Source organism: Hyperolius riggenbachi, chromosome 8 (genome assembly GCF_040937935.1).
Source record: "Hyperolius riggenbachi isolate aHypRig1 chromosome 8, aHypRig1.pri, whole genome shotgun sequence".
Classification (NCBI taxonomy): domain Eukaryota; kingdom Metazoa; phylum Chordata; class Amphibia; order Anura; family Hyperoliidae; genus Hyperolius; species Hyperolius riggenbachi.
Genome location: NC_090653.1, coordinates 264,192,460 through 264,215,009, shown reverse-complemented (window position 1 = coordinate 264,215,009; position 22,550 = coordinate 264,192,460). Strand labels below are relative to the sequence as shown.

The following is a 22,550-nucleotide window of genomic DNA, read 5'->3' as shown; positions in this document are numbered from 1 at the left end:
ACGCTTGTAGTCACTTCCTGCTTTGGGTATGCGGAAGTGCACGGAAGCGCATTGTAAAAATACACTTCCGTGCATGCGCGCCGCGGCTCCAACTTTTTAAAAAACTCATGCGTCGCCATAGACTAACATGACTTCCGGGCCAACGTAGATCACCGCAGGTCCTGCACAGTAACGTATTTCTGCACTAGCATTAATTGGGCACTTCAGGCGCAGCGTATCACAACGTGGTAAGGCTGCGGTAGCAGTGCGGCAATTTGCTGCACCGCGCCAGCGTGAAACGCCCCTTAGAGTCATGAATTTGTTGGTGGTCTCGCTGCACGTCACTGCACACCTGATGCCAGCGATATCTGACTGGCGTCTCACAGAATGAAAGTGCGGTACTTTCATACCACAGATGTAGTGTGCAGAGGAAGGAGGAGGGCACAGCCAGCCAAAAAGCAGAAGGAACTGAATTCAATGGCAGCTGTAACAGTGCCGTCAGCTTCACACGGACTCTGTGAGGAGCTGCCGTCAAGACAACCACCATCAGGCTCTTGTCTGGCATCTCGCAACCCAAGAGAAGGTGTGAATGACACAGCCGAATGCAAGAAGCACAATTGCAAGCTATGGACTGAGAGAGTCTCTGGCCATGCACAGCTGCCAATCAAGATTCCTCCTTACTCTCTCCTTGCAGATCAGTTTTGCAGTGTCTGGTGCCTACAGGCAGGTAAGCGTTTGGGCTGGCAGAGAAAAGCGGTGTGTTGCTCTCAGACTAGCCACCAACTTACTAAAGAGGATGAATAGGGTGTGTAACCATAAAATTGTGATGAGTCCTGAATTCCGCATAATAGTAATTTTGCATCGAAATTTTCATTTATGATGTAAAAATCGTAAGGTGAAATTTTTGGAAAATTTGTAATTAATTATGCAAATAACTGGTATTAAGTCCAAAAAATTTTATTTTTTCAGAAAGACCTTTTAGTTTTTGAGAAAGCTAATTTTAAAAATTTCACAGGAATTTTTCTTTTTAAACTCTGTGAAATGACATTTTGCTGCGCTACACTTTAATCTTTGCCAACTAGTTCTACATATACTGTACATTTTAAAGGACAACTGAAGTGAGATGGATATGGAGGCTGCCATATTTATTTCTCTTTAAAGGGAACAGAGACGAAGCACCCTTGTGTATTTTACCATATATATCAGTGGGAACATTAGAGAAAACACTTACCATGCTTTCTGTTTCATTCTGCACTGCACAGTTTGCTTCTAATCAGCCCTGATAAAATCCCGGACTGAGCATTCAGTCTGGCTTTGTAGGGAATAATTATAGAGTCATTATAACAGAGCCACAAGGGGGCAGGCTTGGGCTTGAAAAGACACCAGAGAAGACAGACTCAGCTATAATCTTTCTAGCAAAGCCAGACTGAGTGCTCAATCGGGGATTCTTATCAGAGGTGATAACAGTCAGATTAAACAGAGAACAATGAAACAAAGAGCAGATTAGGTGTTTACTGTCATGTTCCCACTGATTTATAAGGTAAAATACAGGAGGGTGCTTCATCTCTGGTTCTCTTTATGCAATACCAGTTGCCTGGCAGCCCTGCTGATCCTCTGCCTCTAAGAGTACGTACAGACATACGATAACGATCGTTCGTTCTGAACGACGAACGATGTTAAAGGAGGTATCGGCCGATGATCGTTTGAAGAAAGGCTACTTTGAACATCGTTCGTGTACGAACGATCTTGGAACGAGCGTTGCGTGCGCAACATGATGTATAAACTGATTTCAAACACAAGTGTCAAAAAGAACTGTTTGAGCATGTGCAAAGCTTTGAGAACGAACGATCAACGACCGATCGTTGTACAGACATTACTTTTTGAACGATGGTCGTTGGAAAAGATCTGGCAGAATGGATCGTTCTTTACCAACGACATATCTCGTTGGTCGGTCGTTTTAATGATCGTTTGTGCACTTTTTACGAACGATCGTCGGGCAATGCCGTCGGTAACGATCGTTTCAAACGACTATAGTCGCATGTCTGTACGCACCCTAATACTTTCAACCATAGACCTTGAACAAGCATATGCAGATTGGGTGTTTCTGACATTATTGTCAGATCTGACAAGACTAGCTGCATGATATAGCCTGAGGCTGGGAGCACACATAACATAACGTGAAAGACTGCGTTTTATGTCATGTTTTATGCTAATGTTGTGTGTATTTTTTGTGCGTTTTTACTGTGTTTGCATATACAAAACATATAAGCGTTTTGTATGAGTTTTTCATGCATTTTTATATTTCCATTTATGCAAATCACTAGGAAGACAACAAGAAGCGTAAATACAGCATGAAAAAAATATTTTTAGGAAAAAACGCATATAAAAACGCATGGAAAATGCATGAAAAACGCATACCATTGCATTCCCATTGACTTTCATTATGTGCGTTTTTGATGCATTTATGAATATTAAAATCCTGCGTTTTTAAAAACACAGGTTTGAAAACGCAGCGGTTTCTGCAACACTAGCGTTTCTGCTACGTGTGCACCGAGCCAGAGTAAAAAAATACGAATAGTTACATTCCACCCCAAATAGGTGCACTATTAGAGTTGGGCCGAACGGTTCGCCGGCGAACCTGGTTCGCGCGAACCTAGGTGGTTCGCGTGCGGGTACCGCACGCGAACTTTATTGCGGAAAAGTTCGCCCCATTGCGGTTCGCCCCATAATGCACTGAGGGTCAACTTTGACCCTCTACATCACAGTCAGCAGGCCCAGTGTAGCCAATTAGGCTACACTAGCCCCTGGAGCCCCACCCCCCCTTATATAGGCAGGCAGCGGCGGCCGTGGCCACTCGTGTGCCTGCATTAGTTAGAGTAGGGCGAGCTACTGCAGTCTCTCATAGGGAAAGATTAGTTAGCCTTAGCTTGTCCCTGGCTGCATACCTGTTCATTGATCCTGCCACTGCATACCTGTTCATTGATCCTGCCACTGCATACCTGTTCATTGATCCTGCCACTGCATACCTGTTCATTGATCCTGCCACTGCATACCTGTTCATTGATCCTGCCACTGCATACCTGTTCATTGATCCTGCCACTGCATACCTGTTCATTGATCCTGCCACTGCATACCTGTTCATTGATCCTGCCACTGCATACCTGTTCAGTGATCCTGCCACTGCATACCTGTTCATTGATCCTGCCACTGCATACCTGTTCTGTGAACCCACCACTGCATACCTGTTCTGTTCAGTGGACCCGCCACTGTATACCTGTTTAGTGAACCCGCCACTGCATACCTGTTCTGTTCAGTGGACCCGCCACTGTATACCTCTTCAGTGGACCCGCCACTGCATACCTGTTCTGTTCAGTGAACCCGCCACTGCATACCTGTTCTGTTCAGTGGAGTTTGGTGTGTCAGTGTGAAGCAGTACCTTAATTACACTCCCTGATTGATGTATACACATGCAAGATGTTTTAAAGCACTTTAGGCCTGTCATTTAGCATTCAATGTGATTTCTGCCCTTAAAACGCTGCTTTGCGTCAAATCCAGATTTTTCCCGGTGACTTTTGGCGTGTATCCCACTCCGCCATGCCCCCCTCCAGGTGTTAGACCCCTTGAAACATCTTTTCCATCACTTTTGTGGCCAGCATAATTTTTTTTTTTTTTCAAAGTTCGCATCCCCATTGAAGTCTATTGCGGTTCGCGAACTTTAACGCGAACCGAACCTTCCGCGAAAGTTCGCGAACCCGGTTCGCGAACCTAAAATCGGAGGTTCGGCCCAACTCTATGCACTATATATGCAAAAGAGTTCAAACAAAGAAATGGGGTTTTAAAGGAACAGTTTGACTCTTTATTCTTCAAACACAAATCTTCTAGGCTGTGAGTATGAAGTGTAGACATAATTCAGAAATCCAATTCACAAAGAGACTGCCTGACACGTGTTTCAGGGCCAAAAGCTGCTTCCTCAGGGGCAGGGATGTAGCTAGAACTCATGCAAGGTTTTGGTTGCCTCCCCCCCCCCCTGAAAAAAAAAAAAGTTCCCCTGGGGGGTACTCACCTCAGTAGGGGGAAGCCTCTGGATCCTATCAAGGCTTCCCCCGTCCTTCTGTGTCCCACGGCGGTCTCACTGTGCCCCTCTGAACAGCGGGGATGTAAATATTTACCTTCCCGGCTCCAGTGCAGGCGCAGTATCGGCTCTCCGCTCGGAGATAGGCGGAAATAGCTGATCACTGTCGGTCCGCTCTACTGTGCAGGCGCAACTCTCCCGTGCCTGCATAGTAGAGCGGACCCGACAGAGTTTGGCTGTTTCCGACTATTTCCGAGCAGAGAGCCGCGACAGCGCCCCCGCTGGAGCCGGGGAGGTAAATATATCAAGCCTTGTCGAGCCCGGATTGCCGGACGCTTCGGGGGAGCCAGCGCTGGACTGCCTGCAGCTACAGGGGAGGAGGAAGCCTCATTGGGACCCTAAGGCTTCCCCCTCCCGAGGTGAGTACCCCCTAGGGAAACTTTTTTTTTGTTACAGAGTCTCTTTAAAAGCATAGGCACAGGGGGAAATGTAATATTGATCGGGAATTGGCTTGTGGTGCATGGGCTGCCAACAGATCTCTCTCTGATCAGATTTAATCAAAGAAAGATCTGTCTCTGTATGGGCACTTTGGGTCCGTTTTCACTGGGGCGATAAGTGGGTGATCACTGCTAATTGCCGAATCAATCGCCGAATACTAATCTTTTAGCAATCGTGATTAGCGCTTTTTAGCATTCTAATCGCGATCGCTGTAGAATCGAAGAAAAATGCTGCATGCATCGCGTTTTGAGATTGTCGCTAATTGTGAATCACTGCCATGATTGCCGCTGATTGCGACGATTCGCAAATTAGTGGCAATCGCAAAACGAGGTGCATGCAGCATTTCTCTGTGATTCTAGAGCAATCACTATTAAAATGCTAAAAAGTGCTAATCGCAATTGCTCAAAAATCGCAAGAGAGTACAGTGATTTTACCGCAATAATCGCAGTAAAATCACCAGCGCAAAACGCTAGCACTAGCATTTTGCATTTGCCAGTGTGAATGGGCCCCAAGTCTCTGCAAATCCTTTGGACAGGAGCAGAGCTTCTTGCTACTGTTGGGGGTGGAGCTTTTGGCGGCCATGAGGGGCGGAGCTTCCTGCAACAGTGGGTGGAGCTTCTATACATAATAATACATAATGGGAACAATGACCAAAAGAATTAAAAAAAGGGGAAGGAAAGCAGGCCAAATGCCTGAGCTAGTAGGATATGAGCTGAAACAGGGCAGTTTCTAGGCTAAACTGCACCCAGGGCAAGGGTTTAAAGATAGCACCTCCCCCCATGGACTCGTGAACCCTGACTCTTTGGGGACAGTCACACAGCCACAGGTCACAAGTAGATCTTCCTAGTTGACCAGCCTCTCATCCAGGAGGTAACTGGGACCAGGAAAACACACAAACTAATAGAGACCCGCCAAGCCAACTCCTCCATGACACAGACAGCCTGCAGTACTGCTACAGGCCACCAGGTGTCATCACGCGGTGCTGACGTGATGATGACTTGATGTCTGACGCAGGCAGCCCAGGAGGAGTCAAGGAAGGTTATCACGCTGGTGTTCTTCTTTCTTCTTCCATTTGGCTGCACCGCACGTCACCGGCTCCCTAGTGGTTATGTCCTTCTGCCTGCGCCCCCCTTCTTCTACTTGCCGGTCTGCGCCCAGGGCGGTCGCCCTCTCCGTACTGCCCAAGAAACAGCCCTGCTGACAAATATATAGGGGCAAACAGAGTGCCCATGACAATTATTCCCATCTCAAACCATAAACCTCCAGTGATTCAAAAGAAGAATGCAAACTAGACACCAGTCGTGATCCTAAAGAGGAGGAAGCAGAAGAGAGAGGAGGAGCGAAGAAACGGGAAGGGATGAAAGACAATGGGGAACAGAGGGAGAAAAGAAAAAGAGGGGAAAAGAAGGGAGAGGAAAGGAGGGAAAGAAGGAAAGTACAGAGGAAAGTATATAGAGCCCCAAAAAGTGCACATAAAGTGAGCATAACCCACATCCAAAATACGGCCATGCAGCTGACATAACCTCACATAACCCATATACAAAAAACTACAAAGCCTCCCAGTCTCTACCTAGAAAAAGCAACAGTACAGGAGATCCCTGTGCTACATATAATAGAACACAGTGGCCCACATAACATACATATACAATCTTAGAGGGACCCTGAGCACTCACTAAAAATGAAATAGTGACATACCTGGGGCTTCCTCTAGCCCACCTTAGGCTGCAAGGTCCCCCAACATCCTCCTGGCTCCTCTCCCGGTCCCGGCTGGTGGCTAGTGTTGGGCGAACAGTGTTCGCCACTGTTCGGGTTCTGCAGAACATCACCCTGTTCGGGTGATGTTCGAGTTCGGCCGAACACCTGACGGTGCTCGGCCAAACCGTTCGGCCATATGGCCGAACTAAGAGCGCATGGCCGAACGTTCCCCGAACGTTCGGCTAGCGCTGTGATTGGCCGAACGGGTCACGTGGTTCGGACCCGAACGCGCTCTGATTGGCCGAACGGTCACGTGGTTCGGGTAAATAAATACCCGAACCACGTCATATCTCCGCCATTTGTCTGTGGGTTTAGCTTTGGGTAGGCAGGCAGGGTAGTTCGCGCTCCAGCCACGCTAGCCAGGGTCCCCCCTGTCATTGTGTCACTGCTGGGAACAGTAGTACACCGCTTGCTCAGCCACACTATATAGCATTCTGTTTACTGCCACTCTGTGTACCTCGCTCAGCCACACTATATAGCATTCTGTTTACTGCCACTCTGTGTCTGCTGGGAATAGTAGTACACCGCTTGCTCAGCCACACTATATAGCATTCTGTTTACTGCCACTCTGTGTACCTCGCTCAGCCACACTATATAGCATTCTGTTTACTGCCACTCTGTGTCTGCTGGGAATAGTGGTACACCGCTCGCTCAGCCACACTATATAGCATTCTGTTCACTGTTCTGTGTCTGCTTGGAATAGTGGTACACCGCTCGCTCAGCCACACTATATAGCATTCTGTTTACTGTTCTGTGTCTGCTGGGAATAGTGGTACACCGCTCGCTCATCCACACTATATAGCATTCTGTTCACTGTTCTGTGTCTGCTGGGAATAGTGGTACACCGCCCGCTCAGCCACACTATATAGCATTCTGTTCACTGTTCTGTGTCTGCTGGGAATAGTGGTACACCGCTCGCTCAGCCACACTATATAGCATTCTGTTTACTGTTCTGTGTCTGCTGGGAATAGTGGTACACCGCTCGCTCATCCACACTATATAGCATTCTGTTCACTGTTCTGTGTCTGCTGGGAATAGTGGTACACCGCCCGCTCAGCCACACTATATAGCATTCTGTTCACTGTTCTGTGTCTGCTGGGAATAGTGGTACACCGCTCGCTCAGCCACACTATATAGCATTCTGTTCACTGTTCTGTGTCTGCTGGGAACAGTAGTACACCGCTCGCTCAGCCAGAGTATATAGCATTGTGTTTACTGCCACTCTGTGTACACCGCTCAGCCAGACTATATACCATTGTTTACTGACACTCTGTGTACACCGCTCAGCCAGACTATATACCATTGTTTACTGACACTCTGTGTACACCGCTCAGCCAGACTATATACCATTGTTTACTGCCACTCTGATTCTGCTGGGAACAGTAGTACACCGCTCGCTCAGCCAGACTATATACCATTGTTTACTGACACTCTGTGTACACCGCTCAGCCAGACTATATACCATTGTTTACTGCCACTCTGATTCTGCTGGGAACAGTAGTACACCGCTCGCTCAGCCAGACTATATACCATTGTTTACTGACACTCTGTGTACACCGCTCAGCCAGACTATATACCATTGTTTACTGCCACTCTGATTCTGCTGGGAACAGTAGTACACCGCTCGCTCAGCCAGACTATATACCATTGTTTACTGACACTCTGTGTACACCGCTCAGCCAGACTATATACCATTGTTTACTGCCACTCTGATTCTGCTGGGAACAGTAGTACACCGCTCGCTCAGCCAGACTATATACCATTGTTTACTGACACTATATAGCAGACTATATAGCATTGTGTGTACACCGCTCAGCCAGACTATATACCATTGTTTACTGACACTCTGTGTACACCGCTCAGCCAGACTATATACCATTGTTTACTGCCACTCTGATTCTGCTGGGAACAGTAGTACACCGCTCGCTCAGCCAGACTATATACCATTGTTTACTGACACTCTGTGTACACCGCTCAGCCAGACTATATACCATTGTTTACTGCCACTCTGATTCTGCTGGGAACAGTAGTACACCGCTCGCTCAGCCAGACTATATACCATTGTTTACTGACACTCTGTGTACACCGCTCAGCCAGACTATATACCATTGTTTACTGCCACTCTGATTCTGCTGGGAACAGTAGTACACCGCTCGCTCAGCCAGACTATATAGCATTGTGTTTACTGCCACTCTGTGTACACCGCTCAGCCACACTATATAGCATTGCGTACTCTGCCAGTCAGTGTGTATATTGCTGGGATCAGTAATACTCCACTCACCGTCAACCACTATATGAGCTCAACATGAGTTCCCCAGAGACCTCCGCTGTGAGCAGCACTCCCAACAACAGCAACAGCCAACGCCCCACGCAAGCTATAACATCCACCCCAGCAGCCAGTGGTCAGCAGCAGCCCTCCCCGGAGGAGAACGTTGTGTCCATCAGTCCGTCGCCAGAGCGATTAATGAGGGCTGCCATTGAGGAGATGATGGGGCCTGATGTGGAGGAGGAGGTCTGGCTCAGGCCAGCATCCCAAGTTAATGTTGAGGACGATGAGGGGTCTGTGTCTGGGGATGTTGGGGTGGCAGAGGTGGTGGGTGGGTCAGACTCAGGAGAAGAGTTGTATGATGAGGATGATGATCGGGACCATCTGTATGTGCCTCAGAGTCCGACCCCGGAAAACATGTTGTATCGTGTGTTTAGGTACTAAAATCTGCGTTCCCTCCCAGTAGTGTTGGGCGAACAGTGTTTGCCACTGTTCGGGTTCTGCAGAACATCACCCTGTTCGGGGTGACTATATAGCAGACTATATAGCATTGTGTTTAATGCCACTCTGTGTACACGGCTCAGCCACACTATATAGCATTGTGTTTACTTCCACTCTGTGTCTGCTGGGAACAGTAGTACACCGCTCACCCGCCACTGTATAGCATTGTGCTCTGTGTCACTGCTGACAATAGTGGTACACCGCTCACCCACCACTGTATAGCATTTCTGTACTGCCACTGTACTGCTGCCAGTCAGCGTGTACTTTAAGGATAAGTGAAATGAGGAAGAAATCCGGTGAAAGAGGGAGGGGCAAGGGAAGAGGTGTTTCCCCTGACGGTTCACGTACAGGCCACAGGGGAGCACCCAAGAAAACCCACTCAATACTGCCCATGTTGTCCAGGACAACAACCCTCACAGATCCAAAAGAACAGGACCAGATAATTACTTGGATGACCTCTCAAGCGTCCAGCAGTGGGTTAAGCAGCACCAGCACATCACGCACGAGGTCCGAGTCCTCAGCCAGTTAAAGTCTGGGCTTTCTTTGAAGACTGCACTGAGGATGTTACCATGGCGATTTGCAAGGTGTGCAAGACCCGCCTGAGCAGGGGGAAAAGTATTAACAACCTCTCCACCACCAGCATGAGCCGCCACATTCTATCCAAACATCCCACTCTGTGGGCAAACGCGGCAGGACAGGGTACCACCAGCAACACTGCCTCCCTTGGGTTCACCAGACTCACCACCAGACCCGCCTCAGCAGCAGCAGTAGCCCAGCCATTGCGTGGTTCACAACATTCACAAACATCAGACGATGCTGACACTGTCACTTTCCGGACTAGTGCTCTTGAGGTCTCCCAGTGTTCATCAAACACAACAACCAACAGCCCTTCGGTGTGCAGCGCTACGGTTGAGTTGTCTGTCTCTGAGATGTTTGAGCACAAGAGGAAATTGCCAGCAAATGACCCCCGGGCCGTGGCAGTAACAGCCAGCCAGCATAGCCAAGCTTCTGGCCTGCGAAATGCTGCCATATCGAGTGGTGGAGACAAACAGCTTCAAGGGCATGATGTCAGTGGCCATCCCACGTTACGTTGTTCCCAGCCGCTACCACTTTGCGCGCTCTGCAGTGCCTGAGTTGCATGAGCACGTGGTCAGCTAAATAACCCGAAGCTTGAAGAATGCCGTTGCCTGCAAGGTTCACCTCACCACTGACACCTGGACGAGTGCGTTCGGCCAGGGTCGATACATCTCCCTTACCGCGCACTGGGTGAACCTTGTGGAGCCTGGCAGCGATTCCTCACCTGCTACGGCGCGGGTGTTGCCCACGCCGCAAACAGCTGGATAACAACAGCAGCACCTACCTCTCTGACTCCTTCTCCTCCAACGCATCTCAAAGCTGTACCTCATCCGGAAATGCTAACCCAGCACCAGCAGCAGTAGGATCGTGGAAGCAGTGCAGCACAGCTGTTGGCATGCGTCAGCAAGCGTTGCTGAAGCTGATCTGCCTTGGGGATAAGCAGCACACAGGGGAGGAAATTTGGAGGGGAATAAAGGAACAGACGGATTTGTGGCTGGCACCGCTGGACCTGAAACCGGGCATGAAGCTAGACACCTGGCACGAACTGGCAATGTACGCAATAGAGGTGCTGGCTTGCCCGGCAGCCAGCGTTATGTCGGAACGCTGTTTCAGTGCTGCCGGAGGCATCATCACAGATCGGCGTATCCGCCTCTCCACAGAAAATGCAGACCGTCTGACTCAAATTAAAATGAATCAATCCTGGATTGGAAACGACTACGCAACACTCCTGGACCCCAACCAAGTAACATGACCGATGAACATCTGGGATGGTTTAGCGTTTCCGGTCCCTGTTTATTGAACCTCTCATCTGTATTACATTTATGACTGCATGGCGGCAAAAAGCATTGCTGCTATATCCGCACGCTTTTTGTCCTCATGCAAGGCCTGGGTTGTTGTGTCTCACAAAGCGTGGCCTTCTCCTCCTGCGCCTCCTCCTGTTCCATCACGTGTGCTGCTGCTGCTGCTGCTGCTGCTGGGTTACCGTTGCCGCGTGGTCCCTGTTTATGGAACCTCTTATCTTTATTACATTTATGACTACATGGCGGTACAAAGCATGCTATCCGCACGCTTTTTGTCCTCATGCAAGGCCTGGGTTGTTGTGTCTCACAAAGCGTGGCCTTCTCCTCCTGCGCCTCCTCCTGTTCCATCACGTGTGCTGCTGCTGCTGCTGCTGCTGGGTTAGCGTTGCCGCGTGGTCCCTGTTTATTGAACCTCTTATCTTTATTACATTTATGACTACATGGCGGTACAAAGCATGCTATCCGCACGCTTTTTGTCCTCATGCAAGGCCTGGGTTGTTGTGTCTCACAAAGCGTGGCCTTCTCCTCCTGCGCCTCCTCCTGTTCCATCACGTGTGCTGCTGCTGCTGCTGCTGCTGCTGGGTTACCGTTGCCGGTCCCTGTTTATGGAACCTCTTATCTTTATTACATTTATGACTACATGGCGGTACAAAGCATGCTATCCGCACGCTTTTTGTCCTCATGCAAGGCCTGGGTTGTTGTGTCTCACAAAGCGTGGCCTTCTCCTCCTGCGCCTCCTCCTGTTCCATCACGTGTGCTGCTGCTGCTGCTGCTGCTGGGTTAGCGTTGCCGCGTGGTCCCTGTTTATTGAACCTCTTATCTTTATTACATTTATGACTACATGGCGGTACAAAGCATGCTCTCCGCACGCTTTTTGTCCTCATGCAAGGCCTGGGTTGTTGTGTCTCACAAAGCGTGGCCTTCTCCTCCTGCGCCTCCTCCTGTTCCATCACGTGTGCTGCTGCTGGGTTAGCGTTGCCGCGTGGTCCCTGTTTATTGAACCACTTATCTTTATTACATTTATGACTGCATGGTGGTACAAAGCATGCTATCCGCACGCTTCTTGTCCTCATGCAAGGCCTGGGTTGTTGTGTCTCAAAGCGTGGCCTTCTCCTCCTGCGCCACCCTCCTCCTGTTCCATCACGTGTGCTGCTGCTGGGTTAGCATTACCGGTCCCTTTTCCTGGAACCTCTTATATGTATTACATTTATGACTGCATGCCGACAAAAAGCATGTTACCTGTGCAAAGAAAACAGACATTTCCCGCATTTAAAAGACAGTTTTCCCTTTGAAACTTTAAAATCGATTTTCTCAAAAACTATAAGCTCTTTTTGCTAAATTTTTTTTTCCTCTTGTACCCACTCCCAAGGTGCACATACCCTGTAAATTTGGGGTATGTAGCATGTAAGGAGGCTTTACAAAGCACAAAAGTTCGGGTCCCCATTGACTTCCATTATGTTCGGAGTTCGGGTCGAACACCCGAACATCGCGGACATGTTCGGCCTGTTCGGCCCGAACCCGAACATCTAGATGTTCGCCCAACACTACTGGTGGCTCTGTTATGGGATGACTTCTGCTTGAAGTCGTCAGGACTGCTTCCCCAATTTGTGAAATCACGCCGGCCGACTGTGTACATACACATGAATCTGCCGCCGGAGATTTGGGAGCAGGGTAAAGCCGGTGACATCACAGGGGGCTCTGATTGGCAGTGTGTGTTTGGCATTTAGGCATTAACCACTGGACAAGACCATATCATATGGAAAAACATACCGACTCGCACCACACTTGGGACATAAAGGTGATGCACCCTGCCTGAATTTACTCCAGCAGGAGTAAGGTATGCCCTGTGGAGGACGTACAAGCTAACCAGGGCCAGTTTAAGGCTTCATAGGGCCCCAGGAGAAAGGTAACCTGCAAATCCTCCCCCCGACAGCAAAGTCAACCCTTCAGGATCCCCAAGCCAGCTGCCGTAGGTGGATTTCCGTGGAAATCGTGGAAATTTTGGGGAAAATTTACGCCGTCTTTAACATCGATTTTCTCAAAAACTACAAGGTCTTTTTGAAAAATTTTTTTCTTTTTGTTCCCCCTCTTCTGTTTAATACACCCTGAACATTTGGTGTTTCTAGGGCTTACGGGGGCTTTGCTATTAACCGCTAAAGTCGCCGGATTTTGACAGTAATGTAAAATGCAGAAAATCTGCATTACCCAATATGCAGTAATTTTAAAGGGGAACTAAAGTAAGAGGTATACGGAGGCTGCCATATTTATTTCCTTTTAATCAATACCAGTTGCCTGGCAGCCCTGCTGGTCTATTTCTCTGCAGTAGTATCTGAATAACACCAGAAACAAGCATGCAGCTAGTCTTGTCAGATCTGACTTTAAAGTCTGAAACACCTGATCGGCTGCATGCTTGTTCAGGGGCTATGGATAATAGTATTAGAGGAAGAGGATCAGCAGGGCTGCCAGGCAACTGGTATTGCTTAAAAGGAAATAAATATGGCAGCCTCCATATACCTCTCTCTTCAGTTTCCCTTTAAGCCAATCAGAAGACCCAGAATGAATAAGCCCATCAGAGAATGCGGAAATTTTTGCCTAAATCCCCATTCTCTGATTGGTTTATTCATTCTGAGTTAATCAGAAGTGAGGGAAACATTTTTTCAAAAAGACCTTGTAGTTTGAGAAAATCAATGTTAAAGTCGGCGGAAATTTCCGCGATTTCCATGGAAATCCACATCGGAATGCGGAAATTGGTAGTGGAAAGTGGCATCGGTAGTAGTAGCGGTAATCGGCAATGGCGGAAAACAGACTTTCCGTGGAATCGGAATTTGGCATTTCCGACAATCCCTACTTGGCAGCACTGGCCCTGAAGCTAAGCAAACTATCAGGGGCATGAGGTGAGACTTTTGTTGAACTCTTTTGTTATGGGGAGAGCCTGGTCAATAGATTGAGAATATCAGAAAAAAAGGAAAAACGACTCCCAATTATTGAATGAATTGAGATACAGTACTGTAGTATACATTATGTGTTTAATTTGTGATATAGTACACTTCTGCTATAGTAAAATACTTTGTCTGGTCCCCGAGTTTACTATAAAGGGATTCTACTGTAGTATGATCGTAAATCCATTGATCTTAAAGTGGACCCAAATTAAAAATACAAGATTTCAGAAATAAAATCTATTTTCTAAATTATAATAATAAATAGCAGCCTTTTTTCAGCCGCATGATGACAAATATAAAATATTTTTCATTTATTCCCTTCCTTTCAAATTGCCGGACAAAATCCGGCAAACTGGTGGATTAGGTGGTGTCTGGCAATGGAGGAATTGCTAATGGCTGCCCCCAGTATAACCCTAGCTGTGAAAAGAGAAGGGTGAAAAGCATGCACTGAAATGCTCATAGGCGTGAAGGAGTGTTTATTTATCTTTGTATGTGTCAGAGTGGTGCAACTAAAAATTTTTAATTAAAAAAATGTTTGGTTTGGGTCCGCTTTAAGCCTGCTTGCATCTTAGGAAATGGTGATCATGGGCAACTGCAACATTCGCTCCTAAAAGTATCTAGCTAGAGGTATAAATTGGCTAATTAATGTTTTGTTTTCTCCCATAGTGGCATCAGGACAATGTCAGCATTGGCTGTTAAACTACTGATACGTCGGTTGGTCTTTGGCGGTATCTTTGTGATACTAACTTTAGGATGGAATATACGATTTGCACTTATTGGTTCTGAACATGGACTGACTACCTCAGATGACCATACCACTACCATACTGATTTGGCACTATCCTTTTCACCGGCAACTAAACCTCTCTGGAGACGTCTGTTTCAATCTCTATAGGATCAAGAACTGTAGACTTACAGATGACCGAAGCATGTTGAACCATAGTGATGTGGTGGTTTTCCACCACAGAGAACTAAATGACAAAGGTTTTCAGATGCCTATAGGTGGTAGGAATCTTACCCAGATGTGGGTTTGGGCCAATCTGGAATCTCCATCCAACACACATCACCTTGAAAGATGGAATAATACATTCAACTGGACGTTGAGCTACAGGGAAGACTCTGATATTTTTATTCCATATGGCCAATTGATTTCTAAACTACATATGCAACGCAATACCTCCAGGAAGACGGGCCTTGTGGCTTGGGTGGTCAGTAATTACCACCAGTCGCAGGAGCGAGCATCATTCTTTACAGAATTTTCAGCCTACCTCAAAGTAGATGTGTATGGGAAAGCCAGTAATAAACCACTATGTTCTTCTTGTCTTCTTCCCACCATATCCCATTACTACTTCTATCTGGCTTTGGAGAATTCAGTCCACAAAGACTACATCACTGAGAAGTTCTGGAAGAACTCCTTCCTCGCTGGGGCAGTTCCTGTGGTGCTGGGCCCACCCCGAGAAAACTACGAAAAATTTGTTCCAGATGATTCTTTTATCCATGTTTCTGACTTTACCTCAGCCAAAGATCTCGCCAACTTTCTGGGGTCCATGAGTCCTCAACGCTATGAACAATTCTTCCGCTGGCAGGAAGAGTATGCAGTGAAATTGTTTGATGACTGGAGGGAGAGATTTTGTATGATCTGCTCACAATATACCCAGTTGCCCAAACACAAAGTGTATTCTGACTTAAAAGGTTGGTTTGCTAACAACAATTAAAGACAAACTCTTTGGTGTTTCATGATGTCCGAACCCATATGCGACCGAGTACTCTCCCATGGTACACATCCAGACCCCAGATGGCACTCCCTACTTACGCATGTCCTGCCCACTGCACCTACATGCATCCAGTACCCACTCTTGGCCTGTAACCAGCACTCACCTGGCTCCCTGTAACAATTAGCACTCACATGGCATCCACTGTTGTTTATCACCATCTGCTACTCATTTAGCACCCAATGCAGCTTAGTACAAACTGCAAATAAATACCCAATGCAAACTGGACCTTGGTACCCACTGCATCTGTACTTTGGCACCCCAGCACCCACTGGAACTTAGCAAAAACTGTACCTTTGCATTTTACCACCCACTGCACCTCGCCTGAGCAATTACTGCAATTTTGCACCTACTAATGATTATCAACCACTGCATATTGCCAATGGCAACCACTTATTCTTTGCCTAAAAGGAACTTGGGTGCTGATCAAGAGGGACAGAAGTCCCAGTAATGATAGGTGAGTCCGTGCCTACATCAGGCTCCACTGTGCTTAATTTAATAGTGGGCACCTATCAGAGCTGGGACAAGGTCCTCCAGCACCCAAGACTGAGACACCAAAGTGCGCCCCTCCATCCCTCCCACCCCAGCTGTCACACACTGATTGCTATTAGACTAAGAGGCGCCCCAGGGCCCCCAACACCTTAATCTCTAGTTATCTGGCTTGCAGTCACTGCCATGTATCCCCTTTTTTTATTGCTCTCTGCTTCAACATTAGGAGGAAAGCGTCAGATGTCTCGTCACAAGGCTGATTCCGGATCGATTTCAGCATAAAGTTGATCAGGAATCGGCCTGTGGTGTATGAGCAGCTGACAGATCTTCCCTTATCAGATTCAATTAGAAAGAGACTTGTCTCTTGGTCGAATTTGCCCATCATGGCTAGCTTTACATACACAATTTAGCACAATTGATTGATTAAGGCCCCTTTTTCAAATTTGAGCACCACCCCCTTGAGGATCCTCTGCACACCCCTGGACCGCAGTAAGCCCCTGTTCGCTAACCCCTGGCACCCTCAACGACCCTCAGTCTCTCCCCTCCAGACCCCAGTGACCCCTTGTTCAGGCAGGGTGGAGAGCCCCCATCTACCAGAGCCCTCGCCATGAAGGCCACCAAATACTACTATCTTGGTGGAGGCCAAGAGCACAGAGGCCACCAAATGCTACCTCCATGGCAAGGGCATAACTACAAATCATGGGGCCCTCCAGCAAAACTTTGATGGTTCCCCAAAAATGTTCACCACACCCCTTCCCTTGCCGACCCCTGGTGACACTCACAGCCTGGGAGCCCATCTTACAAGGGTCATAAAACAAGTGTGGACAATGTAATCTTCACATCCATAACAAGTGTAGCCACAAAAACACCTGAGGGAGAGATTGAAGTAGTAGTTGGGCCACCCTCACTGCTCTGGGCCTGCCTGTGGTCGCAGGGTCTTCTGGGCCAGATTCCCCATCTGGCATTGGGTCAAGAAGTGACACGCGCTTGCGGTCACTTCCTGCTTCAGGGTATGCGGAAGTGCACGGAAGCGCTTCCCCACATGCGCCCCACAACGTCACGTCAGTCATTTTTTAAAAATCCACGTGTCACCATAGACTAACATGGCTTCGGTGCCGACGCATATCTCCGAAGCTCAACGCAGAACCTGCACGGCAACGTAGTTCTGGCCCTGCGGCCAATCCACTATCCAATTCAATGATTATTATCGAATTGAATGAAAATCAGTGCTGCCAAGAGCCCAGTTGACAATGCAACCAATTTTAGACCCAAAATTGGAAATTGGCCGCATGTATCGATTGGACATACTGCAAGATGTAATGCACCCATTGTGGTCGATCGGGTGCACAACAGTAATGCAGAGCGATTTTGGGATGAGCGAGGAACACAACAAAACCCTTCACGCTGTTCCCTCTAGTGTATAAATGTGCCCCCGTGTGTTCATTTATACATTACCTGCCCTATGTCGCCCACCGTGCGGTGCCCATCCATGTTCTGCTTCTTCCTCTTCCATTTGCACCTCACATGCCGCGTGTGTGACATCACACACACCATGCGCTAAACATTAAAAGCACAAATGGAGGAGCCGGAAGCAGAAGACTGATGGTCACCGCACAATGGGTGGCATAGGACAGGTAATGTATAAGTGCACAGACAGCATATTTATACACTAGGGAGGTGACAACGTGGCCGATTCCCGAGCGATTTCATTCAGAAATCAATTGGGAATTGTCTTGCAGTGTATATCCAGCCAACAGGTCTCTCTAATCAGATTTAATCAGAGGGAGATTTGTCTCTTGGTCAAATCTCACATTTAAAAGTCACACACAGCATGTAGGAATCTCAGTGTGCAAAAGGGGAACAGTCTGTATGCATGTTGGATTATTGTGGCTCTGTACAAATTAACAAGCTGACACATCATTGCATTCCAGCGGTTCTGGAGGTGTGTTTAGCTTCTAAGGGTACAATGGTTAATTTGCATATATTCAGCAGTGATGCACTGGGAGACATCTCGAGCTCACTCCAACCTGAATTATCGCAAATTCTTTCTGTTTTAGGAAAGCAAACTTTTGTTTTTTTTGCAAAAGGGGAAACATGCATTTCTCTGTTAACAAGTGTTAACAATCAGCCCTACAGAAGCAGAACTATTCACCATGGAGAGACCTGTATGAAACTAGGAACTAAAGCCTGGTACTCACTTTCAATTATGACTGGCCAATCACTGACCAGTTTTACTACCTCCACATAGCATGAGGATATTGAAAACTATGAGCAGGTTGTGTAGGTAAACCCTGGGGGTGCTAAAAGTGGTCAGTGATTGGCCAATCATAATTTAACGTGTGTGTATCCAGCTTAAAGAACATCCTAGGTGAAATTAAACTGAGATAAACAATTGTATCTGTCCTCCTCCTTCTGAAATGACTTTTGTAGTTATCCCACAGTTTTATTTGATATTTAAATCACTTTTTTTAAGTTTTTACTGTTTCATGGTCTCTTCTTAATGACACATTGGTTGAGGTATGTCAGAGATAAAATCTTTGAACTACTGATCCTTGTTATCTCTTTCTTGTTCTCAGTAGCTATTTACTGCAAGGAAAGTGTTTTTTGGCTGCAATTCCTTATCAATGAGGGTTACGCTATAGTCCGACCCGATTCTAACCTGCACAAAAGCTGTCACTTGCATACCTGATTTTTAACTCTTTCAGGCAAAGAAAGAAAAAAAGGAACACAGTATAGTTATTAGTGTGCTTGGCACTGTACATGCCCGTGTCTATCTCATCATGTCACACGTCACCTCAGGTATCCTTTAAGCTACGTGCACACTTTGGATAACTATTGTTCAGAACAACAGATAATTAGCAAGTAACAATTGGGCCCTAGGGCAAAATTAGCCTGGGGGCCCCCAACAGACACCCCCGACCAAAAAGCGTCATTAGAGGCCCTTTGTTGCAGCCAAATTTCCCTCCTGGGCCCCTGAGTTGGCTGCTAACCCTCCCCCAATCACCTCCCAACTTAACAGACTCTGCAGAGTCCCTGGGGAGCAACAGCTAAGATAGGGAGGGACACCTTAGGGGCCCCTACAGGCTCTGGGGCCCTGGGGCAATTGCTCATGTTTCCTATGGTAGCTCCGGCCCTGATTAGCAGATGAATGAGCGTTTGCTGACTAAAAAATGTCGATCTCCTGATTGAACAAACTTATACGATCTATACGGACTGGCTATATGTTCAAATGACCGTTCAGTAATAAATATTGCGTGAGGTCGGAGTTTGCTGGGTGACGATTCTGCACATGCGCTCAGTGATCATTATCTGACGATATCCATACACACTTAATAAATGAACATTGTTCAATCAGGTCCATCCTCCTGACGGATCCACAATTTCCACCAATGTCGGTCGTTCATCATTAATTTAAATGATCGTTTGTGAAAGTTTTGTGCACGATTATCTGACGAGCGAACGTTTCGGAGCCTTTTCAGATGACTATAGTCTAAAGTGTGTATATAGCTTTAAGTTGGGGAACTGACTCACCAGCCTCTACAGTTGACGGTGTTTACCACACATGCAATTTTGATTGGCCAATCAATGGCCAATTTTACCTCCTGCATGTAGTATAAGGGCCTACAGATTCTGAATGCTATCAGCAGATTGTGTTGGTAAGTTATCATGCTACATGGAAGTTGCAAAGTTGGCCAATCAAAATTGGATGTGTGTATGCACCTTAAAGGGAACCAGAGACGAAGCACCCTTGTGTATTTTACCATATATATTAGTAAGAACATTAGAGAAAACACTTACCATGCTCTCTGTTTCATCCTCACTGCTAAAAGTGTCTGTAATCAGCTGTGATAAGCATCCCGGACTGAGCATTCAGTCTAGCTTTGCAGGGAATAATTATAACTGAGTCATTATAGCAGAGCCACAAGGGGGCAGGCTTGGGCTTGAAAAGACACCAGAGAAGACAGACTCAGCTATAATCTTTCCGTAGCAAAGCCAGACTGAGTACTCAGTCGGGGATTCTTATCAGAGGTGATAACAGTCAGATTAAACAGAGAACAATGAAACAAAGAGCAGATTAGGTGTTTACTGTCAGGTTCCCACTGATTTATAAGGTAAAATACAAGAGGGTGCTTCATCTCTGGTTCTCTTTAAGTACTCACACGTTAGAGGAAAAAGTGCACTTCTCCTGTGTAGACTAGCCATGACTGACGTCAGTGACAGGACCCGATACCGGAGCTGCAGACAGCGGAGGACAGCGGCGTGGGAACGATCTGAGCAGATGGGGCTGGAGGAAGCCCCAGGTATGTATAAATCTTTTATCAACCCTCATCTCAGGTACACTTTGAAGTCTAAAATGTGTGGTTCAGATGATGTTTTTGTCATTGCCATTCCCAGAAATGCAGTTATAAAAAAAGTAATTTATAGGGCAATTTATTCCGGGAGAAATGTGCATCTAATATACACGTTTACATGTATTTTACAGTTTACAATCTTTCACAGTCCAGCAGTTATGTGTTGTATGCAGAGTATATAGACAGTTACAAATGACTCGAGTTACAATGTTTCAGAGATACAAAGTTGTCTCTATGTACAAGTACATGTGTTTAATAACATATTTTTGTTGTTAAATGTTACAGTATAAAACACACTGAAAAAAAACCACAAAAACTTAGTGAATACTACATGCTCAACTCCAGAGTTGTAATGTCCAGAAGTAAATCTTTTATCCATGTTTCACCATGTTTAAAGTGTATCCGAGACGGGGGATATAAAAAAAATTATACATGCCTGGGGATTCCTCCAGCCGCCTTTAGGCTGATTGCTCCCTCTTTGCAGTCCTCCTCCACCTCCTGGATCCTCTGGTATTTGGACCGTAAAGTCCTTCAGTCGGGGCCAGTCGGAGCATGCTCAGTCTCTCTGCACGCTCCCCCATCATGCTACCGTCACCACAGTAGTACTGCGCAGGCGCAGCGTGCTCCAGGTGACAGGAGCACGACGAAGGCCTTTATGGGCTGAATATTGGAGGATCCAGACGGCGCAGGAGGACGTCGAGGGATCAGCCCCAGGTATGTATCATTTTTTTTTAATTTCCACCATCTCAGGTTTCCTTTAACCCACCACAGGTTATTTCCCCTTAAAAAACAAAGCAATTTTCACATTTCAGGCTCTACCCATTCATACGCCAATAACTGTATCGCCAGTTATGACACCGAAATGATCTACAGGTATACATCATTTTTTTTCACCACAAATTAGGCTTTCTTTGTATGGTACTTTTTTTGCTAAGAATTATTTCACTTTAGCTGCATTTTAAAGGCAATAATAAGAAAAAAACATGAAAAAAAAATTCTCTCTCAGTTTTCAGCCATTAAAGTTTTAAAATAAAATGTGCTATGATAGATAAAACCCGACATGTTTTATTTGCCCATTTGCCCCGGTTATTACACAGTTTAAATTGTGTCCCTAGTACAATGTATTGCAACAATATTTTATTTGGAAATAAATAAGGGGTTCAAATTGGAGATTTTCATTTATATCTTTAAACATTCGTAGGTGTATTTTTTTTTGGGGGGCGGGTACTAGATGTTCCCACACTATCCTGTGTACTGAACAGTGCATAGGAAGTAGTGAAGAACTGTGAATAATGATCACCATCTCATTGATGACATCATCCCTTACTGGCACTGTGATCAGTCTCCGCCAAGGGGGTATAGTCGCGGGGGGCCTAGGCGGCTGTAAACTGACAGATATGTGTATCTACGTTCCTGTTGCTGAAGTAAAGTCTGCAGGGGCATAGATACAGTGTCCAGCAGTGCTAATCAGGTTGAAGCAGGAATTAACTTACAAATTCAACTTAGGCCTGGTACCCACTACAAAACGCTATCCCTAATCGCAATCGCTAGCGTTTTGTATAAATGTTTTGTAAGCGATTTAATGAGCGTTTTTGGTAGTGATTTTAAAAAGTACGTTTTTTGCCTGCGATTAGCATTTTTAATTCTGATTGGTCCTTTCAATTAATTTAAAATTTTTACAGTGTGCAGTAACTTCAAAACGCTGGCAAAATCGCTTGGTGTAGGTTTTGATCATATACTTTACATTGCAAAAACGCTAACGCTAAACGCTAGAAATACTGCATGTCCTATGTTTGGCAATTTGTTAATCGCAATCGCTCCAGTGGAATTTGGGCCATCCATAAACATTAGCTGAGCATTTAGGGAAATCGCTAGCGGTTTTGAATCGCTCCCTAAACGCTCAGAAAATCGCTCTAGTGGGTTCAGGCCCTATCAAACAACCTTCTGGAACGGAAGCTATTTGTAAGTATTGGACTGCCTGCAATCTATGAAGACCAGCAGACTACAGTAACTGTGTGTAATAATAATAATAATAACAATTTACTGTGTAC

The 22,550-nt window shown here is 46.5% G+C and overlaps 1 protein-coding gene across 1 annotated transcript; it reads left to right on the top strand.

Annotated features, from left to right (window-relative positions):
- The first annotated feature begins 486 nt into the window (after nt 1–486).
- On the top strand, nt 487–16,013 carry FUT7 (fucosyltransferase 7). The gene is made up of 2 exons (XM_068249880.1): nt 487–706; nt 14,554–16,013. The coding sequence occupies exon 2, from the start codon at nt 14,567–14,569 to the stop codon at nt 15,599–15,601; it is 1,035 nt and encodes a 344-aa protein (XP_068105981.1). The 5' UTR covers nt 487–706; nt 14,554–14,566; the 3' UTR covers nt 15,602–16,013.
- The last annotated feature ends 6,537 nt before the right edge of the window (nt 16,014–22,550 follow it).

Bases quoted from the DNA above. Each gene is read 5' to 3' on its own strand.
- FUT7 (XM_068249880.1), top strand. From the start codon at position 14,567: ATGTCAGCATTGGCTGTTAAACTACTGATACGTCGGTTGGTCTTTGGC.